This window comes from Merops nubicus, unplaced genomic scaffold, assembly GCF_000691845.1.
Source record: "Merops nubicus isolate BGI_N331 unplaced genomic scaffold, ASM69184v1 scaffold4788, whole genome shotgun sequence".
Lineage (NCBI taxonomy): Eukaryota > Metazoa > Chordata > Aves > Coraciiformes > Meropidae > Merops > Merops nubicus.
The window spans coordinates 20515-46896 of record NW_008623500.1 but is presented as its reverse complement, the minus strand read 5'-3'; the positions used below and the strand labels follow the sequence as shown (position 1 = coordinate 46896).

The window sequence follows — 26382 nt, the reverse complement described above, 5'->3', positions numbered from 1 at the left end:
TGCAACACTGTTGCGTAGGGAACCCTGTTATATTGATCTGGTTGTTGCCTTTATGCTAAGTACTCAGAGTCATTGCTTTCTCAAATGTCTTAATTCCAGAAGGTAGGAAAATTGTTTTACAGATTTCATACAGAAGAATTTAGGTTATTCACTTGAAAAGAAGTAACACCAGGCAAGTCTGACCACACATTTCTGAAAATGTTGATGGCAAATATAGCTGACCTTTAGAAATTTATTATCTGCCTTTTGACTTGTAAGATCTTATAAGACAGAATGCTTTGGATTAAAGCAGTCAATTTAATTCACACAGAAACAAAAATCAATGCATAAACATTGCACTTAGTACAAAAAATTCCTCATCCTTGCTACTTCAGCTTATTTTCCTAGCTGCTACCAGAACTGGGTCTTACTAAAACCCAGTGTCATCTCATTTTTTGATGTCTTTCCACAATCACATCAGTTAGCTGTCTCACAGTTTCTGACCTCTTCAATCCTTAGTTTTAACTTGAGCACTTTCAGTGTGTTGCACTGTTTTAAGAAAGTTTCCCCCCCCCCCATTTGTCTCACCCTTACTCAGGTATCAGACTAAGTAACACTGCTAAATGATGTGAGTGCAAATTCTTCCGCAAAGGTCTTATTTAGCAAGGTAGCTATAAGGTTTATAAGAATCACCCTCAAACAGATAAAGTACTTCCTGAAAATAAAACATTGTACAAGGCTGTGTTTCATTACCAGAACTGCAATTATCTGAGAGTGACAATTGCTGCTTTGGCTTCATTCCCTGTCTGCTGGAGAGGTAACTCCCTTGTGAGGGTACACGGTGAAACAGGTGCAAAAGACAACATGAATATTGTATGTGGATACATCACTAGAGAAGCTGGATAGCATGATTCATATTCGCTTCCTGGAGATGTTTAAAAACTTTCTGAAAATATTATGATAAAGCAGACAGGAGTGTTCTCTGGCTAAACAAGTGATTGGCCCAGAAAAGTCTAGGATTTGTAGCACACAAAGCATGAAATGAAGGATTGCGTCTCCTTAGCCAAGTTAAATTCAGTCTTTTGCCGAGTGTTTGAGGCTAATCTTGAAGGACAGGATGGAAAAGTCATTAAAAACAAAACCAGTGAAAGAAAGAAAACCCTGAACAAATAACCGCAAGTATCCACCGCATGATCCTCGACACATGGTAATATTACATAGTGGTTCAGATGCTAAGGGTCATGTTCAGACCACATAAAATACAACTTTAAAATATAAACAGATAAAATTACACTAATGGAGATAGAATCTCATTAAAAAAATCTAAAAAGAGAGAGGATCAAAAGGTGTGGTATATGTGACGAGGTTTAAAAAACCTAAAGATTACTGTTTTTCTAGTTTGCTACAAAGAAACAATGGCATGAAACCCCCAAATCCCAAAACCATACATATTCCTGAATTTTACATCATTAGTAAATTATCTTAAAAGCACACTTGCACTTAACATTGCTGCTGTCCATACCAGACATACCCAACCTGGATACTTTGTCTTGCTGAATTAAATCATACAAATATCTGCTTTGTTTTTCATAGAATAATAGAATCAATTAGATTGTGAAAGACCTTTAAGATTAGCAAGCCTAACCCTTATCACTATTTGCTATTCACTTTTTTCACAAAGCAGCAAAAAGATCACCATCATTCAGCAAACAGGTGGTAGCAATGGGAACAGAAGTCCCAGAGTTTAGATGTCAAAGAAGGACATGCACTAGTGTAGTTTTCTAGCTCATCTTAGAAAGCTGTTACAGGTTTGCCATCTTCCTTTTAAAAACATCTGCACACGAACCTGCTAAATATGACTGCAAGAGAACCAACATTCTGACTGATGACAAAGGTCAGAGGCACAGGAGGATATTATTTTTTTTTCAAATTATTATAGTTAAGAAGTATACAAATGACTTTTAGGAGAAAAGGATACTTCCCCAATTATGTTCTGAATAAATCTGAATCTCATCAAGTATTCAGAAGGCTTTTATTATGCATTTCATTTAATTCATATTAATGTGTAACTCCAGAAGAAAAAAATAATTGTTTGTAGCAGCAAGACACGAGATGTCCCTGATCACTACCTCGAAGAGTTAATTTTACAGCAAGCCATAGCTACTGCGCTCCTATGGCATCTGATGCAGGCTTAAGAATGTTTCAGGGGATTTACTGTTTTAGTACCTGTTTGTTCCTTTTTAACAAGCATAAGATTATGGGTTTTAAACAGAGATAATAATTCAGGAAAACTATGAGTTCTTTTATGAAGACTTTAATCAGGAGCATAGCATTTCTTTTCGAACAAGAGAAGCTTCTTAATTTCTTTTGCCTTGAAGGAACTGACTTCCCCAATTTAGCTGAAATTGTTACTGCTTTCTGAGTAATGCCCTAAATCTCCTAACCAACTTTCGCTCAGGTCCATAGTCTGTTATCAAGAGAAGTTTAAAAATTAGGAAAATTATACACTTCTTAGGAAGGTCCAAAAAAAAGGAAGGCTTTTATGATAAGTTTACTCTGCCATCAAACAAGAGAAATTTGTTACTATATGTGAATAATACTAATCTCAGACGTAAGTTCGATACTGGCTGTGCCTTCAGAAATGATGGCATGGACTTTATCCTAGGGCTGCTGCTCAGGAACTCAAGGGAGTTTGTACAGCTCTTCCTAAAACATGTCTATGGTTTTACTATGAGTGGTATCTGAACTAGTAAGATGAAAAGTTGGTCAGGAATGGCTCTGCAGGCTGCAGTACCTACAGCTGAAGCTCAGTCATGCTCTTTCTAGCTGCAGGTTAAGATCTTTCTACATAAAGCAGCGGATGGAATTTACAGAAAGAACCAAGATTGCACCCCAAATTACACCAAAATACACAAAAAAATAAAAAAAATAAATACATATTGAAACCGCAATTAACTAAATATTGGAATGGATACTGATCAGTAAGATATCAAAACCGTTCTCTTAACTGTCTCAAGAGAAAACTGAGGAAGAGATGACTATTTGAAAAAAACTCTCTAAATCCACTTTCTCTGGTTCTGCAAGCATCAGCTCAGTCTGAAAACCTAGGAAGAAATTGTGGGCACTTGCTTACCACACTAGTTGATTATGTAAGACCCTTTCTTTTTTAAAAATTTTGTTTCAGATAAACTTTGACAAGGATCTCAAATAAATCTTGTTTAGACAGTTTATGACTCCCACAGCTCAAAACCGACAATATCTAACATTGATGCACATTAAAAATAGCTTGGAAATATGACCGCAGTGAAGTTGAAAGACTTAGCAAGATAAAAAGTAAATTAAAAAAAAAAAAAACAACTTGGTTTTATTTAAAATTATTTTTAGCTATGCTGATAATTTTGGTTGTGTGACTCATACCTTGGGAAACCTTTGAGATGGTAATAGGCAAAGACAGGTATCTTCTGATTCAAGAAATCAGACACAACAAAACTATTCACTGAAAAGCCTAAACTGAGTGTACACACATCTTCAGTCTTCAATAGTAGAATGATACAAACCACAGATCCTCTAAAAAAAGGGAAGCGGGCCACAACCCCCAGTCCTACAGCCCTTTTATTTGTTCCCAAGCTACCCCAAGTGCTCCCCAGAGGCTGACATTCATCAGTGGTCCCACCAGCACTCACCACCGGTCGGTGCACATCCCAGAATGCTCGCTCCTGGCTGTCAAGAATCTTCCTCTCTATCTTGTCTCTCTTCTTGTCGACTCTGTTAATGTTATAGAATATTTAAAAGAAACAGTGTGAATGACAGTATTTTAAACAGAAGTGTCCAATCACTTTCTACTCCCCTTCTCCTTTCAAAAAGCTTGCAATCCCCAAACTCCTTATCTTCAAAGGAACTTACTTTGCTTGTGCTTCAGCTTGCATAAATATAAACTCCCATTTCCGAGCAAATGCTCGCTGTAGCCTGGCCAAACTCTCCTGAAAATACATTGCAAATTTAGTGGATTAGGCTGTAAGATATTGACAATTTATAGCTTTTTATTTTTCCCTCATTTCCCTCCCCCATGATGTAACACAAGTCATGATATCTGTGTCAATGTAAACCTACCTTACTGTATCCAATATAAAGTCTTTTCTTGACACCAAACTGGATAGAATACTAGAACTATCTACTTTTAAATGCCCCAATTATTTTAATTTTTAAACTCTGATGACACGAGTGGATGAAACCTTCAGCAGAACATGGGATTTCTAAAGCTTTTTTATATACTGGGTGCTGGCTAAGTAATTCTGTAATAACACAAAGAAACATTCTTGTTTTGAACCTAATACTGAAAGGTAACAACAGTGCTTTCCACAGTCAACAATCCATATGACGATTCCCGTCATTCATGTATACAAAATGTTTGCATTGAGCAGAGTTGTTTGCCTATCAATTTATTTAAAATACTATAATAAGAAGCTATCAACATATTGGAAGTATAGGAATCTTTCAATTACTCAACAGCTATCCTCATTTTTGAAAAATGCAGACTACAATTCTTCAAAACTGTGCAGGAAATGCGTATATCTTACAGCCTACTACTAATAACAGGAAGATGATTTGTATAATCTTAGCAAAATCCTTTCTTCTAGTGATGCTGGAACAGCTTTACTGTCTGTAACAGAGTTTTTCCAATCTCTATCCAGCCCACATGGCAGCAGTATGCAGTTTGTTAACATGGAGAAGGCTGAGGCACATATCTTCCTCCAAAAAGACCCCAGTTGCTTTTGTGCACTGCTTTTACTGAGACTAAAAGACATATTGAAAAACTGTAAACTTCCTAACAAAAGGTCTTGCCTTAACTATATTTTTATGCATTGCAAATGTACCTCTGTGACATACTTACTGAAAATGAAGACTGCAGAGCGAAGAGGAGGTTTTCTAGAGATCTTGCTGATACCAGTAAAGGGTCTCGTGGATTGTATAATGGAGGTGAATTTTCTAATGCGTGTAAGTATAAAATTATGCATACCCCACAGTGCAGTACACTGAAAAGCAAGTTTGTGCCAGAGGACGCAATAGAGCGTGTCGGCATGGTGCTGCGGCTGGAGTATTTGCCATGTTGAGAGGCCGGGCTGACGATCCTGCCATCCTGTCACAGTAGCACAGCTGGACAGCTTTCAGCACAGAGCCAGGGATGTTCATGAATTTTCTTGACATTTTCATAAAAAATTCAGGAACTTTTGGGGGCATAGGGATGGAATTCAAGGCACTCTCCCTAGTGAGTGCCATCTTCATCAGCTAATCAACCTCTCTCTTTTTCCAGCTTTTGCTGGCCCCAATTATCTTACCTTGCCTGGGGCACAGAACACCTTCCAGGGAGGGGGAAGTCCCTTTGCTCTGACCCTCTTTGCGTCTGTCTAACTCATGGGACAAAGGCTCGAGTGCCAGCATCACTTTAAAGAATTGGATTTGTATTTCTACAGTTACCAAGTGCTTTTGAAAACATTGCCAGAGATCCTTCATTCAAACCTTGCATGGTATAGGACACAATTCCTTTCAAACACTCATGGTGTATCTGGGTTTGTGGACAGCTATTTCTGATCCTGGCATGGCAATCTGAGCAGAGTAAGACTAGAGATGGACCAAAATCTCAATTTTTGCCCAGCTAGCCTTCACTACAATCTCTCAAACAGCATTAATGTTCTACTGAGCACTGTCAGCCCCACATGCTGGCAGAAGTGGGTAGCTAATAAATTTTCATGCATAATGCCTATAGTTCTCATGTTTAACATTATTTCGCATGCTCATTAGGCCCAGCAGAGAAATTTACTTTTCCACAGGTACTTACAGCTTCATAGTCTGCTAGCTCTAGCCTTGCTTTGTTTTGCATTGTCCTCTTACACAGGTAAACGGCTGGAACAGAATAAGATAACACAGAATTTGCTATCTTACAGCACACCAGAAATCTAGAGGCTTCTTCTCTATTTTACTGCTAGATTTGTTTGTTTACATTTTTGTTTGTTTACATTGCCTATTCTAATTAGCTTTAAATACAGGATCAATGCTACCAGTATTGTAATTAAAACAATGGGTCAGATACAGAGATTCATTGAATAATTATGAAATCTGCTTTATGCAACAGACATCATATATAAAATGCATGAGATACTTGGGATGAGATTGTTTTATGGCCAGGGAACTAGCACATTAATGAAAAAATGGCAAAAACATTTTTTTAAAATCTGGGTGTATAACTCATAATATGTACAAGTTTTATCAGGAGCTGCTGTGATATTAGTCAAAAAGGTTTTTAAGCCTGTATACGTGGTTTTATTTAGTTTTACTTAATATTTTGAAATCACAAAATTTCAGCCTAAGAAGATTTTAATTTAAAATTAATGCCAGATAAAATTCAAGTCTCATACAGATTAGTCTGCAATAACGTGAGGAAAAAAAATATGTATAATGGAATAGATATGAGAAAAAATATCCTTTCATTTATTATCTAGATCCAAAATCCTTCAGCAGAGCTTTCTGCCTTCACTTCATTCAGACAGAGCAGAATTTCAACTAATAAAATGCCATACTGACAGTTAAACCAACAGCTAAATACTGAAAGGATGCAGGGATGAAAACGAATGAAACTTAAAACTACACAAACAGCACAGTGTTTTGCCTCACATTGCTTGATCCCAAATTCTTTATGCACTCCATTACCCTTGAATGAAGTAAATTTCCAACTGATTTTATTTAGCAACATATAGTTCATATCAACTCTGAAGATAGTACAGCTTCCCCAATCAGTAAGACAATGAATGTAGCACAATTCCTTGTGCAGTATTTATCCACTTCATTACGTCAGAGCACATTCGCATGTGTGAGGTGGAGGAATCTTTTGATCAGTGTAGGTAAGAAAACCTTAACTTAGCCACAGTCTCTGCGACCAGCAAAAAGAGCTGATCCATATTTTCTGATTGTAGTTAGGAATGTTCCTGCTTCCTGGCTTCCAGTTTTTCCACTACAGGAGCAAAGAGGAATAAACTCAGGAATCTAACTCCTGGAATCGCTAGGAAAAAAAGGAAGTGCTCATCACAGCACTGAAATTAAGATAGTTAAACCAATTATATTTTGCAACTCCATGGAAGCGTTTTTCTGACGAGTTACCTGAAAATACATGCAAACCCAATCCAGTGGATGCTTTTTCAGTGGAAATGATGATAAGCACTTGCAATAACTCCAGCTGCGGTTACAGGTGTTACTTGATGTAAAATGAAGTTACATTTTAATGCAGTTTTTGTGTTCCCTCCCCCCCCCATTTTATGTGTGCTATTTGGTCTATTTTCTTTCATATTTTTTTCATTTTTCACTCCCATAAGAAGCCACGGTGTCTTTCTCCAGTATACTATTATATTCTCCCAAAGCAATTTCTGTGTATACAAAATCTAAAAATACAGTTAAAAATCCACATCACACACCAAGTATAGCAGACAAAACAGTTTCTATAGCCTCAGTTTCATGCACTTTAATATTAGCATACACTTACAATAATGCATTGGCATGCATACTGAAAAGACACAAAAAGATGAGGAGATGAATTCTGGACCATTTGTATCTAGGTCACATCCACAATCAGTGCAGCAGTAAGAGAATACTGAGGAGAGAGATGTACTTTATCATTTAGCTCCTTTTACAATGAAGCATTTCTCTCTTTTCCTTCAAAATTGGCTATTTAATTGAACAAGAAAAAAAATCCCGAAACCCCTTGAAAATATTAACACGAAAATGCATATTTAATAGAAATGTGTAGACAGTTCTAAGAATTACAGTGGTCAAATTTTGTCTAGTTTAACTAGTCTAATACCATCTGAACAGAAAAAAAAAACAAACCAACGAACCAACAAAGGAAAAAAAAAAAAGACAGCAAACAAAACCCACCAAAGAGCATCTTCAGATCACAGAATGCTCAACAATGGCAAAACAATCGCCAGTAGCAGGAGAGCTTGCCACACTATTAGTTTAATACTGTCTCTAAGAAAACTCTTGTCTTCACTGTGTGACTGTATTGCAGTATTTTCCCTGGAGGTTTCTTTTAATGACCCTTTTAGCTGCAATTCCATAGCAAATAACCCATGTAAAAATGTGTGGTTTTCATTATGACCACGTCTTAGCCAAGCCTCAAAAACATCAAAGACCACCTTTAGACCTTTTTTTCTGCGGAATATCTAGATCCCCTTCTCTCCAGGAGTCTAAAGGTTATAATACCTGTGGCCTTCAGAAATGTTTCTACGTGTCAGTGTGGATAAGGCAGAATATGCCCAAGAAAGATTTAGGATTTAGATTTATTTGGGAAATACAACACATCCACTAGTGTAAAACAAAATAGTCCTGAAGGGCAATTCTACTCTTTAACTGAGTTTACTGCCATTGCTATGTGCTAACAATTACATCCTTGTTATAGAAGTGCCTGTTTGAAGATCTGTTTAAGAGCTACTTGCAGTCACAGTAGAAGCTGGCAGCAGCTCAGGAATTTGAGCTCACCAGTTTACACTCTTGTTATTATATTCTTTGGCTTGCCTGTAACAAAATTCACTACCACATTGGAAAGCAAAGAAGAATGTGAAAATCGCCCTCATTTTCAGCCAGAACATTTGAAGACACAAAGAAATGAGGTTTCATTCTCCTGACTTCTATAGCAATGAGATCAGAAATATGGTTTCACAAGTACCACTCCTGTGCACAAAAAGTATGTGTGCCCACATGTGAAGTAACTGCATGTGTCTTGTAGCCTGACCCTGAGCATCTTGAGAGGATGTCAGTCAGTTTCACTCTCAAAGCAGAGTCACCAGCCCTCAGCATTTCAGAGCATTAGAGTGTCTGATTTTATAACTCCATGGTTTGTACAAGTTTTCAGTGCTTTTACAGCTTCATTCAGAAGTACAATCTGCAAGAAAGGTCTCCAACTAAAAGCTCTTCTGTTTCTCTACATAGTTCTCTGTTTATCTACCTCCACAAAGGTCCTGGTCAGGGCCCTCAGTATACTGAGGAGCTGTAATATCCCTGAGCAGCCCAGCCGCGTCTCTACTGAGGACCGCTGCACTCAAGAGCTGGCCCTAAGCCCAGCTACTTCCCCTAGCCCCAGCTTGACCTACATTGTAGATATACCTCTAATCAGCCCTGTCACTTTCCAATGCTGCCCTGGCTTTCTGGCTTGACCTTGGACCTTCTGGTCGCTTGAGGCTTTGTCAGGAAGGACATTGCTCCTGCCTGTACTGTTCCCACCCTCAGTTCTTGCTTACCTTCCCCTTGCAGAGCTGCCCACTCTTGCCACTCCCTAACAAGGATGCTGAAAACTGCTTAACATAAGGATGAATTATATGCAAGGAACAGGGTCTGATTAATAACCTCAGTTTGCTAAATACAGACTGCCACATACACTCTTATTTTTAGAGCCAGTGTATTCTGATGGATTTTGCAATCAACATAATTGCCTCCACTAAAGTGATTTATATATTAGATGCTATAGCTTGAGCTTTAGAAATGACTGATTATCATGAGAAAACAGATTTACCAGTAATTTAAAAGGCAATATTAATACAGAATATTTCATAATGGAAGATGGTCAGTGATGTTTATAAATGGGCATTTGAACCACAAACAGTACTAAAACTCACTTTGGTAGCTGTGCAGTAAATACGGACTACTCGCTCTTGAAAATTCTGTTCAGGCACTCATAGAATGTGGGCAACGTGAGAGCTTCAAGTGAGATTGCAAAGTGTTCTAGAGTGAGTTGCGTGAAGAGGGTTGTCTGGGTTTTCCCTCTTGCAACTTTTTAAACTGTTACACCCAAAATAACCCATTTTCATGGTTGCCTACCTGTATTTCCTGCTCTTGACTATTCACTTGTACTTGAAAGCTCCTAAGAATGCTTTCTGTATGTTTTTTCTTTAAACAAAATCAGTCATAATGACAAGTTTCATTCTAGAATCAAGAAACTGGACTGAGTACACATTATATTACACACACTTACTGAAAACAAACAAACAAGCAAACAAAAAAAACCCAACAGAGCTTTCACCCAAAAGTTAAAAAGGGGAATCTAAGTCTATTGCTAAACAGGGGCTAAATCTTCCCTCTCACCATGACAGAGAAAAAAAGCCTCAGCTAAATTCAGTGGAAGTTCAACTGGGCTTCTGAAGACCACAGATAATGCCACCTACACATCCACCACCATGTACACAAACTTAAACTCCTTACATAATTGTCCCAGTGCCAGTGGTGTTACAGCCTGATTCAGCCCAGGTGGTGGGTGTAACTCAGTGAACACTCATTATCTTCACTGAGGATGGATTAAATTTATACTCTCTGTGAGTCAAAGTTCTGATTTCAGAATCAGTGTGTATATGCCTAGTCAGTATTTAAAGAGCAAAGAAAATAAAAAGTACTGCAAGTTCTGAGGGTTTCCAACTGCCCTGTGGGCACACAGAAGTTCTCCCTCCATATGTGAGTGCCTGCATCGGATGGAGAATTACAGGAGAGTCATTAGTCCATCTTTGCTTTTACTAAAAAAAAAAAAAAAAAAAAACAACTTATTTTTGCTCTTTTGCAACAGCTATTGAGTTTCACTTAGTCTTATAAAAAAGATGACAAATTTTAGGTGGACGAATAGGTCACAATCAAATTATTTGATCACACTATTTCGATAACATTTAAGGAATGCAGCTTTATTTTAAATTCAGACAGATAGAGAACATTCTTACATAAACCAAGGGCAAGAAAGCAAATTTTGAACTACCAGAGAGTTCAAGAATTAGAAAAAGGCAAATTCATCTTCAAGACATGAAAGTTCTCAGATGATAGCCTGGGACAGTTCTCGAGAGTGACAAAACAGGAATGTAAGAGAGCTCACCCAAGCTACATAAACTATAGGATCAGGTAAAGAATATCTTGTTGTACAATCTGATTTAAAATTGCATCCATTTAATTATTTTAGGCTTCTTGATGTTATCAAAATGCTTACAATTTGCACCCAAGAAAATAACGCTCTGCTTTGGCACAAAAAAAAAAAAAAAAAAAAGCAGCTTTCTACCTTCTCTGAAGGCTCTAAGATGTAATGGAGACTCCTAAACTGCAAAAATCAGGTACAGAGATGGCATCGGAAGGTGGCCATTACTTGACAAAGTTGGCAAGGCAAAAGGCTATCAGTGGCAAGATAGTGCATGATTACAAAAAAAAAAACCACATTTGTTGTCACTATTCCCTTCATGGACTGGAGGCTTTAATTTCCATATCACTAATGAAACAGACATATCTATTTACTTTACTCAACACAGTGATTTGGAAGCAATTCTGCAAATTGCGGGTTACGTTTGTAAATCTCAAAACTTATTCTGATAGGAAATATTATCTCTATTTATAGGGGACCTAGATGCAGACTATCAATGTTTTTAAAGCAATGCTTTTAAAATAATACTACAGAAAATATGTGCTTGGGTCAGTTACCTTTTCATGCATATGCATACAAACACATTGGCCAAACACATTTTTCACACTAAACGTATTACAGAAATAGTTAAACATTCATGGAAATGAAAAACCAGGTAAGTACAAAACCAAAGTCGTGAGCTGACTGGAAAACATTTTCAGGAAATGCCTCCTTCTTACAGAGCCCTTGCTGCAGTGGTTTGTCAATGTCAGAATTAGCAAGGACCAGAACAAAATTCAGGACATGCTTGTTGAAGTGAGACTTTCTTTTCAGCATTTATATGACAGAGATAACACCTAATGAATGAATTATGTAGCTCTGCAGAGAAATATAACAGGATACAGAGCGGTAAACACTTGTAGGTCACCTCTTCCATCTTTCTACCAATGCAAGTCTCTTTCCTAAAGCTTGTTTGATTCTGGTCTGCCCAGATTAAATTTTTATGCACAGCAAGCACTGGTTCCAGCCATATTTTCTTGAGGGACTATTCTCCTTGATAGACTGTACTCCTCACAGTCCTGTCACCAAGATCTTAGTCAACATAATTCTATGTACATAGTTTCTCAAAGCAAAGTCACTCACTAAGGAACCACAACCCAGTCTTAGCAACAGTTCAGTACACTGCTTGAGTCTGGTGGAAAGAATATGGTTCTTACTACACCTAAAAGTCCCACAAATTTTGAGACACTTGGAGACAAATCCTCGAAGGAGGGATCTCTATTAAGGACCTAAGAGGATTGCTTTCAGAAGTCACTGCTGATGTACTCTGACTGACACTAGCTGTTGAAAAAATGGGAACTGGACATCATTATTCAAGCTTATAGAACTGTAGAGCTCTTCAGAAAGTATTTACACTATATTGGTAAATTTCCCCTCATTTTCATGGTATAAATTTTAACAAATACATTTTTATTCATATCTGACAAATTATATCAAAGAAAATGTTACTCTGCTACCAGTTTTACCCCAAGCTACTGACATACATTTATGGATAGATTTCCAGAAATGCTGAGCACATGAAGTTTTCCAGCAGAGTTCAGGTAAGCAATAGGCCTTGATATTTCTCAAACACATATCACTTACTAATAACTGTTGCCAAGGGAATCCTGCCTGAGTATTTGAGCAAAGAGAGTACATAATGCACACTTCTCCACAGTTCTCCTTCTAGCCAGTTATTCCAGAAAAAAAAGATGTGGCAAGACGAAGGAGAGAGAAAATTCCTGAACTTACCAAATTTTCATACAGGGATTTGAAGCTAGGCAGGGATTTGAAGCTAGGCATGTAAAATAAGCAGGCAACAAACTCTAGAAAGAAAATTATATGAATAATTTCCATATGTGAAAAAGATGATACATGACTGCAAAAACTTTTTGTGCACTTTAGTGTGACTGCAAGTTTGGCAGAGGAGATGTAGATGAGCCAGGTGCGACGGCTTGTGTTCAGAACAGAGCAGCAGAGGCTGAACGTAGAGGTCTTTTTGTCAGTTCATTCTGTTATCTCTTAAGTGATAAGAAGGTATGATTAGGAAGGAAGCTTTGTCCACACCAACTTGTTAACTGATTATCAAGAAGATTTAAAAAGGAGAGGCTTTTGCTTTCATAAAAATGCTGGAGAACAACAGCTATGAGAAAACAGCTTTCATGTAGCAAAAGTAGATGGTTTCCTTATTTTAGTGTAACTCAGACTGGATAACAGAGTCATGAATATCTATAGAACTGCCACAGAAGTTTCTATGCAGCCCTTATCCAGACAGGGAGCTTACACTTTTATAAGGAGCAATTAATTAAGGCTGCGCTTTTTTTTCCCCCCCTCTAAGTACTAGAATCTCTTAGAAGGTTGCCTTTACACATGTGACTTTACCTGCAAAGCTACTGAAAATAGATACATTTTCAAATCTTGTCCTTCTTCACAGCAGCATAATTTAAGAATCTGCTTTGAATATATAGAAAAATAGTCTCATTTAGCATCATTAAGCACCACACAGTCACGTGCTCTTAAACTCATGTTGCATTGTCAGTTATTTACTGTGTTCTCCATAATGTACCAAGATTCTGCAATCCTCCTCCATTTTTAACTCATTTGGGAGAAATGCACATGCTGCTGAAACAGCATCCTCTTGCAACTCCATCAATGCAGTTGACTGTTGTCTTCCTGTATTAGTCCAAACCTCCTTGACACTGTGATTGTGGTACTACCAAAATTTTATTCTGTCTCTCCTCTGAACATACTTTTTTTTTTAATATGCAGTTAACTATAAGAAAAGATCTCTATGTCACAGATGCTTTTGTGTCTAACGATCAACAAAAGTGCACTAGAGAAAATGAGTAAAGGTTACTAATTCCTCATACCTTGTATATCTGAAACTCTCATCAGCCTCTCACATTGAACATAGTCATGGTATTTATTTGCTTAGGCTTGAGCTTTTCAAATAGAGAACTAATTGCTATTTTTGTTGTGGACAGAATTTTCACCTAATTGTTCATTTTTCTTATTTAACTCATTAAAAAAAGACAACAGTAAGAAACAAATCCTTGAACTTGTAACAGCTGTGAGTCACTAAACCACCAAGAGAACTTGATAGATCCCATGAGAACTGAGGCTGAATGCATATGGAATAACAATTTCATATGCAGCATTATGTTTCCCCTTTCTGAGATGCAATGGACTTAACAAGTCTGCATATTTAATTAATTCTTAATGACATGAACAGTTCTTAATTTGCTGAAAAAAAAACTTCTCTCAGTTACAAAATTACATGTGTAAGAAAGGAGATGACTGCAGGTAGGTCACATGCTCAACCTTTAGTTGCGTTCATTTCCAGAGCCAGTTTTCTAAACTGAGATCCAAATCTATTTGTTACAAAACCAAATTATAATTCAGGAACATGACTTAGTTCACAGGAAACACAAGGTGATTTGAACTACATTGGCCTTAAAAATAATAACAACAATAAAAATGATTGTTAATATGCATACATCTTTTAATTTAAAAAATCCCACTGTAAGCAATGGGATTCTACATAGAAGAACATGTCCCACAGAGGTGATCACCAAGGCATATGGCATTAAAATGAACAGCTTCAACAGACAGAACATAAGAATCTGTCTTTTAAAAAGTTAATTGAAATTTGAGGCTTCATTCCTAAGGTCTCTTATAGCATGATTTTCAAGAAAAAAAAAAGAGGGAGATTTTCATCACTTTTTAAAGTTAACAATTTCTTGGCAACCTCAGAACTATCAGATGGTCAATATTTTGATAATTATAGTCAAAACCAAAGGCCACATGGTTTCACTTTGACATGTAATAAATTAATCTGAGCCTTCTTTTTGCCACCAAGACATAGCAGTGCACTCTAGCTTTATTATAAGAATGAGTCTGAGGCTTCTTGATATTTTGGGAGACTGTTTTAATGTCTTTTTTCTTCATATTTTCTTCAGATACATCTTTTTAAATGAAAATATTTGATATTACAAGCTTATATAGAACAAGAAATTATATTTTTGAGAAGATATTAACATATTATACAAAGATGTAAAGATTATGTTTCTGTGTCAGCCCTAGTAATAAAGTAGCACATGCAGTATCTCAGTCTCATTTAATTTCTAGTTTCAGATTAATTATTTTCCTGGCAGTATGTTATATTCTGGACAGTAGCCCAGCTATGGGTGAGTAATGGTAAATGGTTGGGAGTAATTTTTAAATTAAAATAAAATTGTAGCATGTTTTCAAAGACTTGGAAAATTAGGTCAATGTCAAAGAAAGTGGTTTTCTTCTTGATAAAGATTACAGAGAAAGCCTACTCCTTGCTGGTGTTGAGAGACCCCTAATGCCTGCCACAGTCATTAGTTTTAGGAGGTGCAATTTCAAGCTTATTCAGAACAAAACCATGAAAATGGAAGCATCATAAAAAATTATAAGTACAAAATACATTTGCATATCCGTAATAACAAATTATATTTATTGTGTTTTCTAGAAAGTAACAGAAATACTGTGAAAATCTGCAGAACTCAACTGGAGTGTATTTGAGGTGGAATTTATCCTTTACTAGAGTCAAACCGTGAATCCTACTTTAGATTTTTTGTTAAGATTCTTGAATATTATCTAGTTTGTTTTTCGATATTTCTCTGATAACTATTGTTTACAACAGTTATGCGATTCTTTTTGCAAGCAGCTGTATTCAGTCTCCCCTAATCTACCCTCTCTTTATATTCATAGAAAGGTATTGGGAAAAAAAAAATAAATCTTTGGGCAACAAGGCAAATGCTAATTTCTGGGTCTGGGAAGATGCTAACCTAATATGAACACTATTGAAAAGTTTTATTAAAATTTTTCTTTTCCTTTGAATGTTCTAGCCAATTCTGGTGACACACCTGAAAATTAGTGTCTCCTGACTTAGATTAAAGGATATTAATAGAAACTTTCTCAACCTGATCTCAGTTCAGACGTGTTAAGCATACATTTATTTATTAAAATCCCCCTTGTAATGTACTACACACTATAGCTGAACAACTCAAAGTCTCTTACAACCATAGTAAATTATTTTCTGATCTTTAATGTATTAGAAGACTATACTGAAGTGCCCCTCTGAGAAAAGCAAGTAACACTTTCAAGAAAAGGAAAAAAACATTGTAATAAGTGGTAAGTCAAGCATCTCTTCTTCAGCGACTAATTTCCTCATACAGAGTGGCTAATCACCGAGGTGTGGTATGAACTACTCCTTCTTTGTAGCTTTCATTAACTAGTTGGTGGACATCTTCACATCTCAGTATTTTAAAGAAAGATGAACATTTTTCTCCATCTATAGGATGAGGAAACTGTCACCATTTTCAAATTCTACCTTGAAGGCACACAGCTCTGCTGAGAGTCTCAGCTTGAAATTGTGAAATTAAACTGTGTCTGCTTTGGAAAGGAAGGAAGCATCTGTTGGAACCAAACCTCCCTGTGGTCTTCAGCTCTCAAGGGCTGAGACTGAATCCATATTACAAGTGAACATGCATCTACATTTCCAAAAAGCTGTAAAGAGACTCTCAGAGTGAGTTTTGAAAAGCTAAAGTATCACATACATGCTTAGTTACCAGGATAAATGACCTGGTTTTCAGGTGAGCTGAGTACTTACAGTCTGGATTAGAATGAACAGGAGACTGCTCATAGATAATCCATTTCCTTTAAAAATTAGGTCACTGTTTGGTAAACAGAGGCACCTATCTTCAGTTATAATTTTTTTTTTTTTTAAATAGTTTATTATCTATTATCTCCAGATTTTCCTGTCTAAGCATACATCTGTAATTACAATGTATAATTTATTAATAAAACCCCAAGAAACAGCAAAATAAGCAAGATATTTTCTAATATAATTCATATTAGAATGGTATTAGTTTCCATAATAAATAATCTTCCACATGGTGTATACCAGAAATAAGAGATCTAAACCGGACACATCTTTGGGTCTCAATCTGAGAATTACTATTGCACAACCAACGGTAGAGTCTTCTGCTTCAGTGAGACTTCACCACTGTAAATAATTACACTTTCTGGAGCAAACAGAAGATATAAATGGCAATGTAGGCTTTGATGAGTTTTGAGGCTTCACTCTCTCCTTCTCCCCCACCCCAAATCAACTCCAAATCTAACTTTAATAAACTTTTAATAAACTTTGCAAGAAGCAATGACAAATAACACATTCATTTCAGTATCAGCAAATCTTGCACAGGAATTACATGACATATGTTTTTAAAAGTGGGATGATTAAACAAGACAGACTGTAATGTTGTGTTCATTCATATAATACATAATTCTCAAAAGAAATAGTAAAGATTTCTACACTGACCATAGTCTGTGTTTTCCGGCTCCCAACAATTTGATGGCCAAAAATAGGGTGTCTATAGACAAAACAAAAAAGTAGTGAACTCAAGTTAGAGAATGCAAACATTATACAGTCCTTGGATTGATACTGGCTTTCAGAGCCAATTTACATTTGTGATAGATCTGTTAGTGTTAACTTGAAAATAGTCATCAAAGCAGAAAATTACATTTGTATGCTTGTTTATTGCACTAGTGTCAGAAAGGCATTGAAAAAGAACAAAGTATTCTTTTTATTCATATAGTTAAGGTAACAAAACTCACATGGTTAGGTACTGTCTTTTTCATCTTCCTTAGCAACATACCTCTCACATGTCCTGAAGAATCAGCTTAAGAAAGTAAAAAGCCTGAAGATATATTTGGGTACATACAGTTCTTGACTTTGGAGCATTTATATTAATATATATTAATATTCAGTACTCATTCCTAGGAGTTATTTGTTTAAAAGTGGCACTAAGCATAACCTATCTTTGCAAAGTTATCAAAGTTCTATTAATTTGTTGAAGTCTATTTTTTTTCTAATTGTTTACCAATTGTGATTTAAAATATGGAGTTTTTTAATGGAAAGCCAATAAAATTATCAATAACTAGTTCAATAATAATATGCTTATTAAACTTCTAAATGTACTGATAAGATAATTCACTTCAACCCAATGAAGAATCTAAGATTATATAGGCATTTTTCATACAAATAATTTTAAAAATAGTAATTTTGTTAAAATGTAAATGGTTATACAGACAGAGATAATTATATTTTATTTGCGCAGTTGATTTAAGTAATATGTGAACTGGTCTGAATGCTATTTCAAAACACAGGTGCTTCTTTGGGGAGGGGGGGAAATTGCTTTCAGTTTCTTACTGTTTTTTCTCAAACATCTCTCAGCTGCAAAAATGGAAACCACTCTTGCTGTCCCTCAAGACTGTTTTAATGTTAATCTGAAAACCAACAGGGCTGAAGAGTGACACATTCAGACCTATTGTCAGGTGAAATATATTTTGTGAAAAATCTCTATTGCAACAATGACCCATCAATTTTATTAGGAGTGATATAGAATTTGTTATTTATCAAGCAACAGCAATGAGTTAAAGGGTAAAAGAGAAACTATCACAAGCTAAATTCAAAGGCTGAGATGTGTTTCTTGTAAGATGTTTGTGCTCTGTAATGGAGCAGCAATAAGTCTTTCTCCAACCAACTATTCCTTCACAGTGGCACTAAAATCGAAGTGACCTGTATAAGTACAAATAGAAAGAAGAGGAACCCCTAAAAAATTAATAGCAGCACTCAGTAAATCTTGGAGACGCAAGAAGATACAAAAATAATGTAACAAGTTCAATTACATAAAGCATAGGGTCACCAGCATTTAAGTATAATTTTCAAACTCGAGGAGGAAAAACAGTCTTTGCTTAGGGGCATGAAGTGTATCTCGGGAGAAGCCCAAGAAGAAAAGCATAAGTACATAATTTTTCTGCAAAGAGTAACTTCAACCTGTGTTTACTCGTCCAAGCTGAGCTTCAGGAAAAAAAAGATGTAGTAAGATAACTCTACATACATAGAAACTATATCCACTCAGGCAGCTCCTGAGCTGAAACTGGCTGAGGCTCATATTTTATTTAGGGGGGAGTATCAGTGGTGGAGGGAGTGTGGCCACTAAATAGAATACAGGAAGAGGCAGGATCTTCAATGTTGTGACATGTCACTTTAGGTCAGTAGGAGGCATAGGTAGCCAAGGCTTTTCTGAAGGATGAGAACGTGTGACAATAGCAGCACCTGCATCTAACAGAGGCACTCGGTTCAGACCAACTCTGTGAAGCGTGAAAGTGCTCCAAGGACACTTTATTACTTTCCAAAGCTGAACAAAGCTTTCCAGGGAACCGATAAAATAGGTTTTGTTCCATTAGAAAATACCTGACCAAGACTTTGCAGGTGTGTATTACTTCAAATGAAAGTGACTTCAGGATAAGACTGGCATTCTGCAAAGACGAGCAGAGCGGTATGAGGGTTAGCAAGCTCAGAGAGTCATAGAATCATTTAGGTTGGAAAAGGCCATTAAGATCATCGAGTACAAACATTGACCTAACTCAGCCAAGTCCACTGCTAAACCATGTCCTTAAGCACCATATCTACAAAAGGCAGAGGAGGTGTCTTCAGAAAGTAAACTGAGGGGCAAAGAGATGGAAGGGGGATGACAGTTATTGAAAGCAATCATACTAAACATCCAGGTACCTATAGAGAGAAAATGTAGTTACAGGCCAGGGTACCCATAATGGCAATCTTCAATCTACTAAACAAGAAAAATAGATCATGGAAAAAGCACAAATTAATGCATATGATACTAATGATGTGTCTAAGGCTCCATGTCTCTGGAGTTAAAAGCAGAAAAGTTAAAACAGAACATGAGTTTTAATTAGCAAGACACATAGTCATAAGAAAAGGGTTTATAAGGTAAGCCAAAAAGAAACTCCAGCAAAAGGCAAACATTATGACATGAGAAAGGAGTTCAAATAACAGTTAGTGTAGATAAGTACAGAAGATAATTAAACGCCTTCCTTGCTTGCTCCGGGAGGGAGAAGGTGGTCAGGTAAGAGCCTTTCTGCCCAGGGAACGACACACAGGCATGAGTTCTCCTTGCTGGTGCTCTGAACTGGGCAGACACAACCTGCCTCTGAACATCAAGCTATGAGCCTGCCTGCGTGGTGCTCAGATGCATTTAATGGGACCTGCTGAGAAATACAGCTCCTCAGCTCAAGCACTGCAATAGCCAGAGCTGGGCTCCAGCCAGCTAGCTGCCAGTGGGAACAAAGTTCAAGTCTGCCTGCAATCAGCTATGCAAACATCCATAAAATTAACTTTAACACGAAGATAGGCCTACAGGTTAAAGTACAAGGGGGGAAAAAAAAAAAAAAAGAAAAAAAACAGGAAGAGAAATATTTGTATGAGATCAGACAGTTCAGTTTAGAGGCCTGATAAAATTGAGCACAGACCACTTAAGGAATTACTGAGTTTTCATGTAGGTAAACTGTGCTTATTTGTAGAAAACAAAAAAGCCTCAACAAACTAAGAATGACTTCTCATTCCTCAGCACTGTGAGCTATATGCATGTGTAAATATTATGACAAAATTTTTGCTCTGATACTTCCCTTTCTCCTCTAACTGTCTATAATAGCCAGTACCTAACTGGCCGGAGTTATCAAAAGTATTGGATGATCTGCATGATGCTCAAAGCAATGCAAGTTACCTGAAGATAAAGTTACACACAGAAAAAAACACTCATTCAAGTAACCTTTGGAACATAAGGCAGAGGAGCCTCAAAAGACTAGAGTGAGGGGAAGATCTACCTTTTTCAGAAAAGGGGAAAAGCTGAAAATTTTTGTTCTATTCTTTCTAGATCTCATGTCTAGATTGAACAATTGTAATACACTATCCATTTCTGAATCCTTAAAAGCTAAAGGTTACTAAAATTTGGATTATTCATAGTATAATCCCACCACACTCAGCTGCGGTCCTCCTCAGTCTCAATGCCTCATGGGCTCCTACCTGCACAGAGATTTATTGTCCTAACCTCTACAGTCATGCAAGGTAACATCAAGTTTGCATAAAGTCTCAGACAGAAACCCTTGGAAACTTTGATGCCAAGAACCTGATTTTCTAACAAATGGATTCTGAAGTTTACTTTGTTGACTAGATGTTACAGACCCCAAATAGTTTAATTACATAATGTGTGACTAAAATGTATGTGCTAAGTTAACATCTTTCCACTTCCATTTCAAAAGTCTCCACACAATTTTACAGTCCAGATATTTAATAATCCCTTAGAAGAATTTGCTAGAGGGGTTATATATGAAGGCTGGGGGAAGAGGTTCAATAATGACTTTCTTTTCCTTGTTCAATAAGGAAAGACTGGGAAGTAAGAAGAGTCTCATAAGAAGATCCCCAGTGTCATGCAGTGAGGTCAGAAATAGAATAGGAGGTTTGTGCAAATGAGCAAGCTGCTTGCTCTCATCTGGACTTTTAAAAAACTCCCGCAGCAATGCAAGGAAGCTCTGCCCATGCAAATTATCTTCTCTGTGCATGACTATACAAAGATAGCTTGGTTTAACTGTTACAACTCACATATCCCAAGTACACTACTGAAGAAGTCTAACATCCCTTGTAATATCACATATCCCTATGGCACAAGCATTATTCAATCTATGTGCCTTATTTAATGACCTAGAAACCCTGCATACACAAGTGAGGATTTACCCCAGCAGAATTATGGATGTGGTATAAAGCGTTGTAACTCAACTCTACCATTTTCAAAGAGAAGATTATGAAATATCAAGGCTTTTTCTGTGTAATGTAGAAAACCTGAAGGAATTATAATACTTAAGAATTTTACTTTTCCTTATAAGGAAATGTGAAGCAGTTCATCATGAATAAGTATTAAATAGGGAACATTTGTCATTTTGCCATGACATCCCACTTATAGCCGGAAGGAGAGTGGGTGGTAGAACGGTTTGGGCAAAGTCAAGTACTGTTTATCAGCTCAGGCAGAAATAATGCTGCCAGTTTTTATTCAGTACACTTTTAAGGCACTCTGTTTAATGGTATCTGTAATTTGAATAAGTAGCCAGTACAAGTCAACAGCTAGAGATATAAGGCTGACCTAGCACTGCATACATGATCACAGAGCCATTTAGGCTTTCAGAACAAAACAGGTTGTTACAAGGATCTCTGCCATTAATGGAAAACTGGTTTTAGACACACAAATGCATACGGATTCTCTCGCATTATAGACTAATATCATTATGTAAACTTTGGCCACAGAAATCCGTAATCCTCTTGTTAATAAAGCCATATAAAAAAAAAAAAAACAAACCTGTAATATAGCACATATTCCACACTAAACAAATTGGCAGCAGTGGCTGCTATGTATCATGAGCAATCCTGTGATAAAACAAATAGATCTGCTTGGGCCCTACCATAAAATTAATCAATAATAATATCTGAGCTAATGAAACAGCCACTTGTAAAAATCAGTGTTGCTTATCAGCTTTTATAAAACATGATTAATTTCTGTGCATTAAACTGTATTACTGAAGAGGGAAATCATTAAGCATCTTTCAGCTACCTCTTGTTGATAGTAATAAGAAAAGAATTGTTGTTTCCGAAGCTGCACCGCTCCATGAAATCTTTTAAAATGTAATTACTGGGATGGGGGAGGAATATTCAAATCACTCATAAACCTTCCTTTGCATATTACTGCTATTCTTCTCACAGACACCAGGGAGTCTTTATAAACAGCAGAGATCAAGTCTTTACTGAAATATAGTTCTACACGATCTCAGATGCCTTGCATGATGGATGGCAGAATTCAGAGGTGTTCAATTTTATATTCTTTGCAATAGGCTCAAATGATCTTCTGGTAAAAGAAAAGGGTTAGATTGCTGGCCTAGCACTGTCAAGCCCACAGAGGAAGAATGCCAGGAAGTAGTGCTCCACAGTTAGCTCAGAACTATTACAGGAGACGTTGAGGAAGTTTAAATACATTAAAGACTTTGGCTCTGTGACTCCTCTTTTCTAACCTGAAAATGGAATGAGCACAGAAAGCAGTGTGTGAGGGGAAAGCATGCCTGAATAGGGCGTTAAAAAAGGACACTGATAAGACAGTCAGAAAGACACCTGCTTTTGAAATTATTTTTCCCCCTCTTTGAAACCTAAACAGAACCTATATATGCTGAGGCAGAGCTGAAGAGACAATGAATGAGTCCTTGCACCTGCAACTGCCAAATAAAATGTGCCAAATTCTGGCTGAGATAACTTGCTTCTTTTTTTATTTCTAAAATCTATCTTCCAGTAGAATCCTTCCCTCAAGGTAGAGTATATGATCCAGCAGGGCTGTGGGAAGTGGCTAGAGAGCTGTGTTCATCTGCAGCCTCGGTATTCAGGATGGCCAGAGGCTGGCCCAGACCTGAGCCAAGATGTAGCTAAATGAGCAAAGCCGACTCAATGAGATGTGAGAGGCAGTATAATTCCACCTGAGATACGTGGATGCACAACACTTCATGCTCTACAATATTTTACAGCAAAGCAAAGATATTCCAAGATTGTTGAAGTGTTTGCAATATATTTTTATCCCCAGTTTAAGCATGGAAAAAGAAGGCCAGACAGGTTTAATGCATTTGTCAAGAAAGTGGTCCCAGTGGTAGAACAGGAGAAGACATCACAAGTGAAATTACATCTTGACAAAATCCATCAGTTTTGTTGCTATTTTCACCAGACTCATGCTTTCACAGCAGTGTTCCTATTTGCACACTTTCTCTCAGCTATTTATGCCCTTCATCTTGAAAACTGTAAAACAACAGCAGAACCTAAACTACATCCTTGAAAACTAATTTACCTTAAATCAAGAAGTAGTTTCATCATAAAATGGAAGCGTGATAAGCAATAGCCTCAAGTATCTGAACAGTTTCTTTAAAACCAAAAGATACTAGGAAATGCTATTTTTCACTATGAGCATTGATACACTTCATATGCATGTGCAACTCGTAGAAGAAATCATGATATCTCTCCATGGGAGACTATTAAAGAAGTTTACCAGCTGATAGGGTGTATCAGGCATTCCTCACCAGGATGGACATATTATCACTTATGTGGATGAAAAGTCTTAGCAAGTAATCCCTGGAAGATCTGTTTTCTAAGGTGCACCCTGCTTTTCTTGTTTGGGTTCCTCATACCTATCTGCTCTCAGGTAGAGAAGGGTGGTTAGCAGATATTCAGCCTGCTCTTTGGTCCCAGGCTTAAATTAGCAGGAAAGGGCAATGCAGCTGTTCAGGATGGTTCAGAAAGTATCACTAACTCTGAATTTTCTGCTTTGCCTTATTAAGACTAATAAATTTTCTCTCTGAGTAAGGCAATTAATATTTAGATCCATTTCGTTTGAATTAGATTTTCATAACAGAAACTAACGTAATTATACCTGAGTAGGTCAAAGAATGATGTGGAATAATTTTTTTTATTTTTTTTTTTAAATTTCTAAGGCCATATTATTTAAAAAAGCAGAGATAACTACAATTTTACAGCCTTCCTGATGGCAGGAGTAATAACTGAAAGAGTATAATTTTGCCTGTAAAAGGGCATTTGCACAAATGAAGCACAGTTTTCACTGCTTCTAGCTATTTCTATAAAACAGAAGGTTGTTTAAAACAAACTGGAAGTAATTTTACCATCAGGAGGGAATATGCCTTTGGAAAACAAAAAATCAAGTGCATGGAGAAAATTATTGTAGCTAGCCTATTTCTTGTAGGTCACATCTTTGTATTGCAGACAGATGTCTCTGCAGGGACAGCTTCTGAACTTTTTAGTGTTGGCAGGTGCATAGTTTTCTCTTTCTATTAAAATATCCAGACATTTGTGAATCTTGTCCAGTACTCAGGGGGTCCTATTTCCAAAGCACCTGCACAACTATTCTAGTGCACACTTCACACATTCACAGTCAAACTTTCCTCCCCGTGGAGTATGTTATTTTCATCTTCCAATTTAACAGCTCCAGTAACAGCTTTTTTATTAGCTTTATTTTGGTGGCAAATGTGGAATTGTAATGTCATAACTTTTGCTGTTACAACTCCAGTTAACAGTACGATGCCACTGTCATTTTTTCCTCATATTATACATTAACAGCTAAATTTGCATTGTTTTAACTGTGTTAGCACAGGAATAGCAATGCAAAAGGTACCATAGAGTAACAAACAACAAAAATACTGCAGTTATATACTGAACAACACTTGAGGAAATTATCTTACTTCATATGCATGTCAAACAGATGCCAAATCCTTAACTTGCAAACCCTGCAATACTCTCAGTTGTTCACGGTGCAGCTAATTCTAATTTATACTTTCCTTCAGCTGAATTACCATGCTAGCACAGGTGCTCATTTCCCATATTTAAGATAAAAGCAGGCCTGTAGCTGTGCAGAAATCAATGACCAGCACTCCTGTAAATAAGTCATATTCTCTGCAAAATTAAGTCCTCAGATATTTTGTCATTCTGGCCACTGCTTATGTGGAGATAAGCCAAGAACTGGAGCCTCTACCTTTCCATGATTTCTTTCCACTTGCCTCACAACCACAACAATGCCTTTCTCTCAGCAGTAAGCCCTTTCAGCCATATGCCACCTCCCTCTTCTTTATACTGAACACTGGGGAATACGAAGCACCATGAGGAGGAAACCTTTTCCTTCAAATCCTCTCTCCAGGATCAAAGGTAACTGTGGATCTGGGGAAAAGGTCTGGAGTGACTGGCCTTTGAGTTACCCATATACAAGTAACTTACTGTCCTGCTAAAGGACAGGGTTATTATTTCTTTTTTTTTTTTTTCACTGTACAATCCACAGGATCTACATATGAAAATATGCTGTTATTGTACATATGTATGCGATAATCTTTCTCTTTCTTGACAGACTGTGCTGTATGTATTTAATTATATTCACTCAAAGATTTTGTTTTAGACTAAATATGAACAATTTTCTTCCCTTATGTGGGTCTACAGAACTCAAACCAAAATACTTATGCCAGTATTGAACAGCAATTAATCTAATACAATGTTTCAGCCTATGATTGGTCTCCAACGTGTCACAGTTTTCTTCTGAATTTTAAATACCCCAATCTCAGATTTATTTTATTCTTGATAGCTTCTTATTTAAACATTGCTTAAGAGAAAACTTAGACTTTAACATCTTGAAGACAACAGACTTTTTTCCACCAGACACTATTTTTATGTATTTTAATGCAGTTAGAACTAACAGAGCAGGATTACCCAACTTATGGTATTTATATCATAAGTTTCATAGTGATAATAATCATATAATTTCAAAGCAACAAATATCTAGGGAAGACATTTTGGCAGGAGTTGGTGATATCTACCAGGAAGATTACCTAATGGGAAGAGCAATACAGGACACAATCAACCATTGTCAAATGTGGCACATGGGAAGCAAAGTTAACTCCTTCTCTAGAATACAGAACCAGACACTGTGCAAATATATTTGTTTCAAGTCATAGGTGGTATTGCTCTGCAAACTTCTAGCCTGCTATTC

At 36.8% G+C, this 26382-nt stretch overlaps 1 protein-coding gene across 1 annotated transcript in view; it reads right to left on the bottom strand.

Annotated features, from left to right (window-relative positions):
- RGS7 (regulator of G-protein signaling 7) overlaps positions 1 to 26382 on the bottom strand; it is an 83510-nt gene that overhangs the window by 36739 nt on the left and 20389 nt on the right. The window contains exons 3-6 of the mRNA XM_008945073.1: positions 17277 to 17328; positions 5816 to 5880; positions 3883 to 3959; positions 3663 to 3744 (exon numbers count right to left, since the gene is read on the bottom strand). Coding sequence (XP_008943321.1) covers positions 3663 to 3744; positions 3883 to 3959; positions 5816 to 5880; positions 17277 to 17328 — 276 coding nt within the window. The remainder of the gene's footprint in view (positions 1 to 3662; positions 3745 to 3882; positions 3960 to 5815; positions 5881 to 17276; positions 17329 to 26382) is intronic.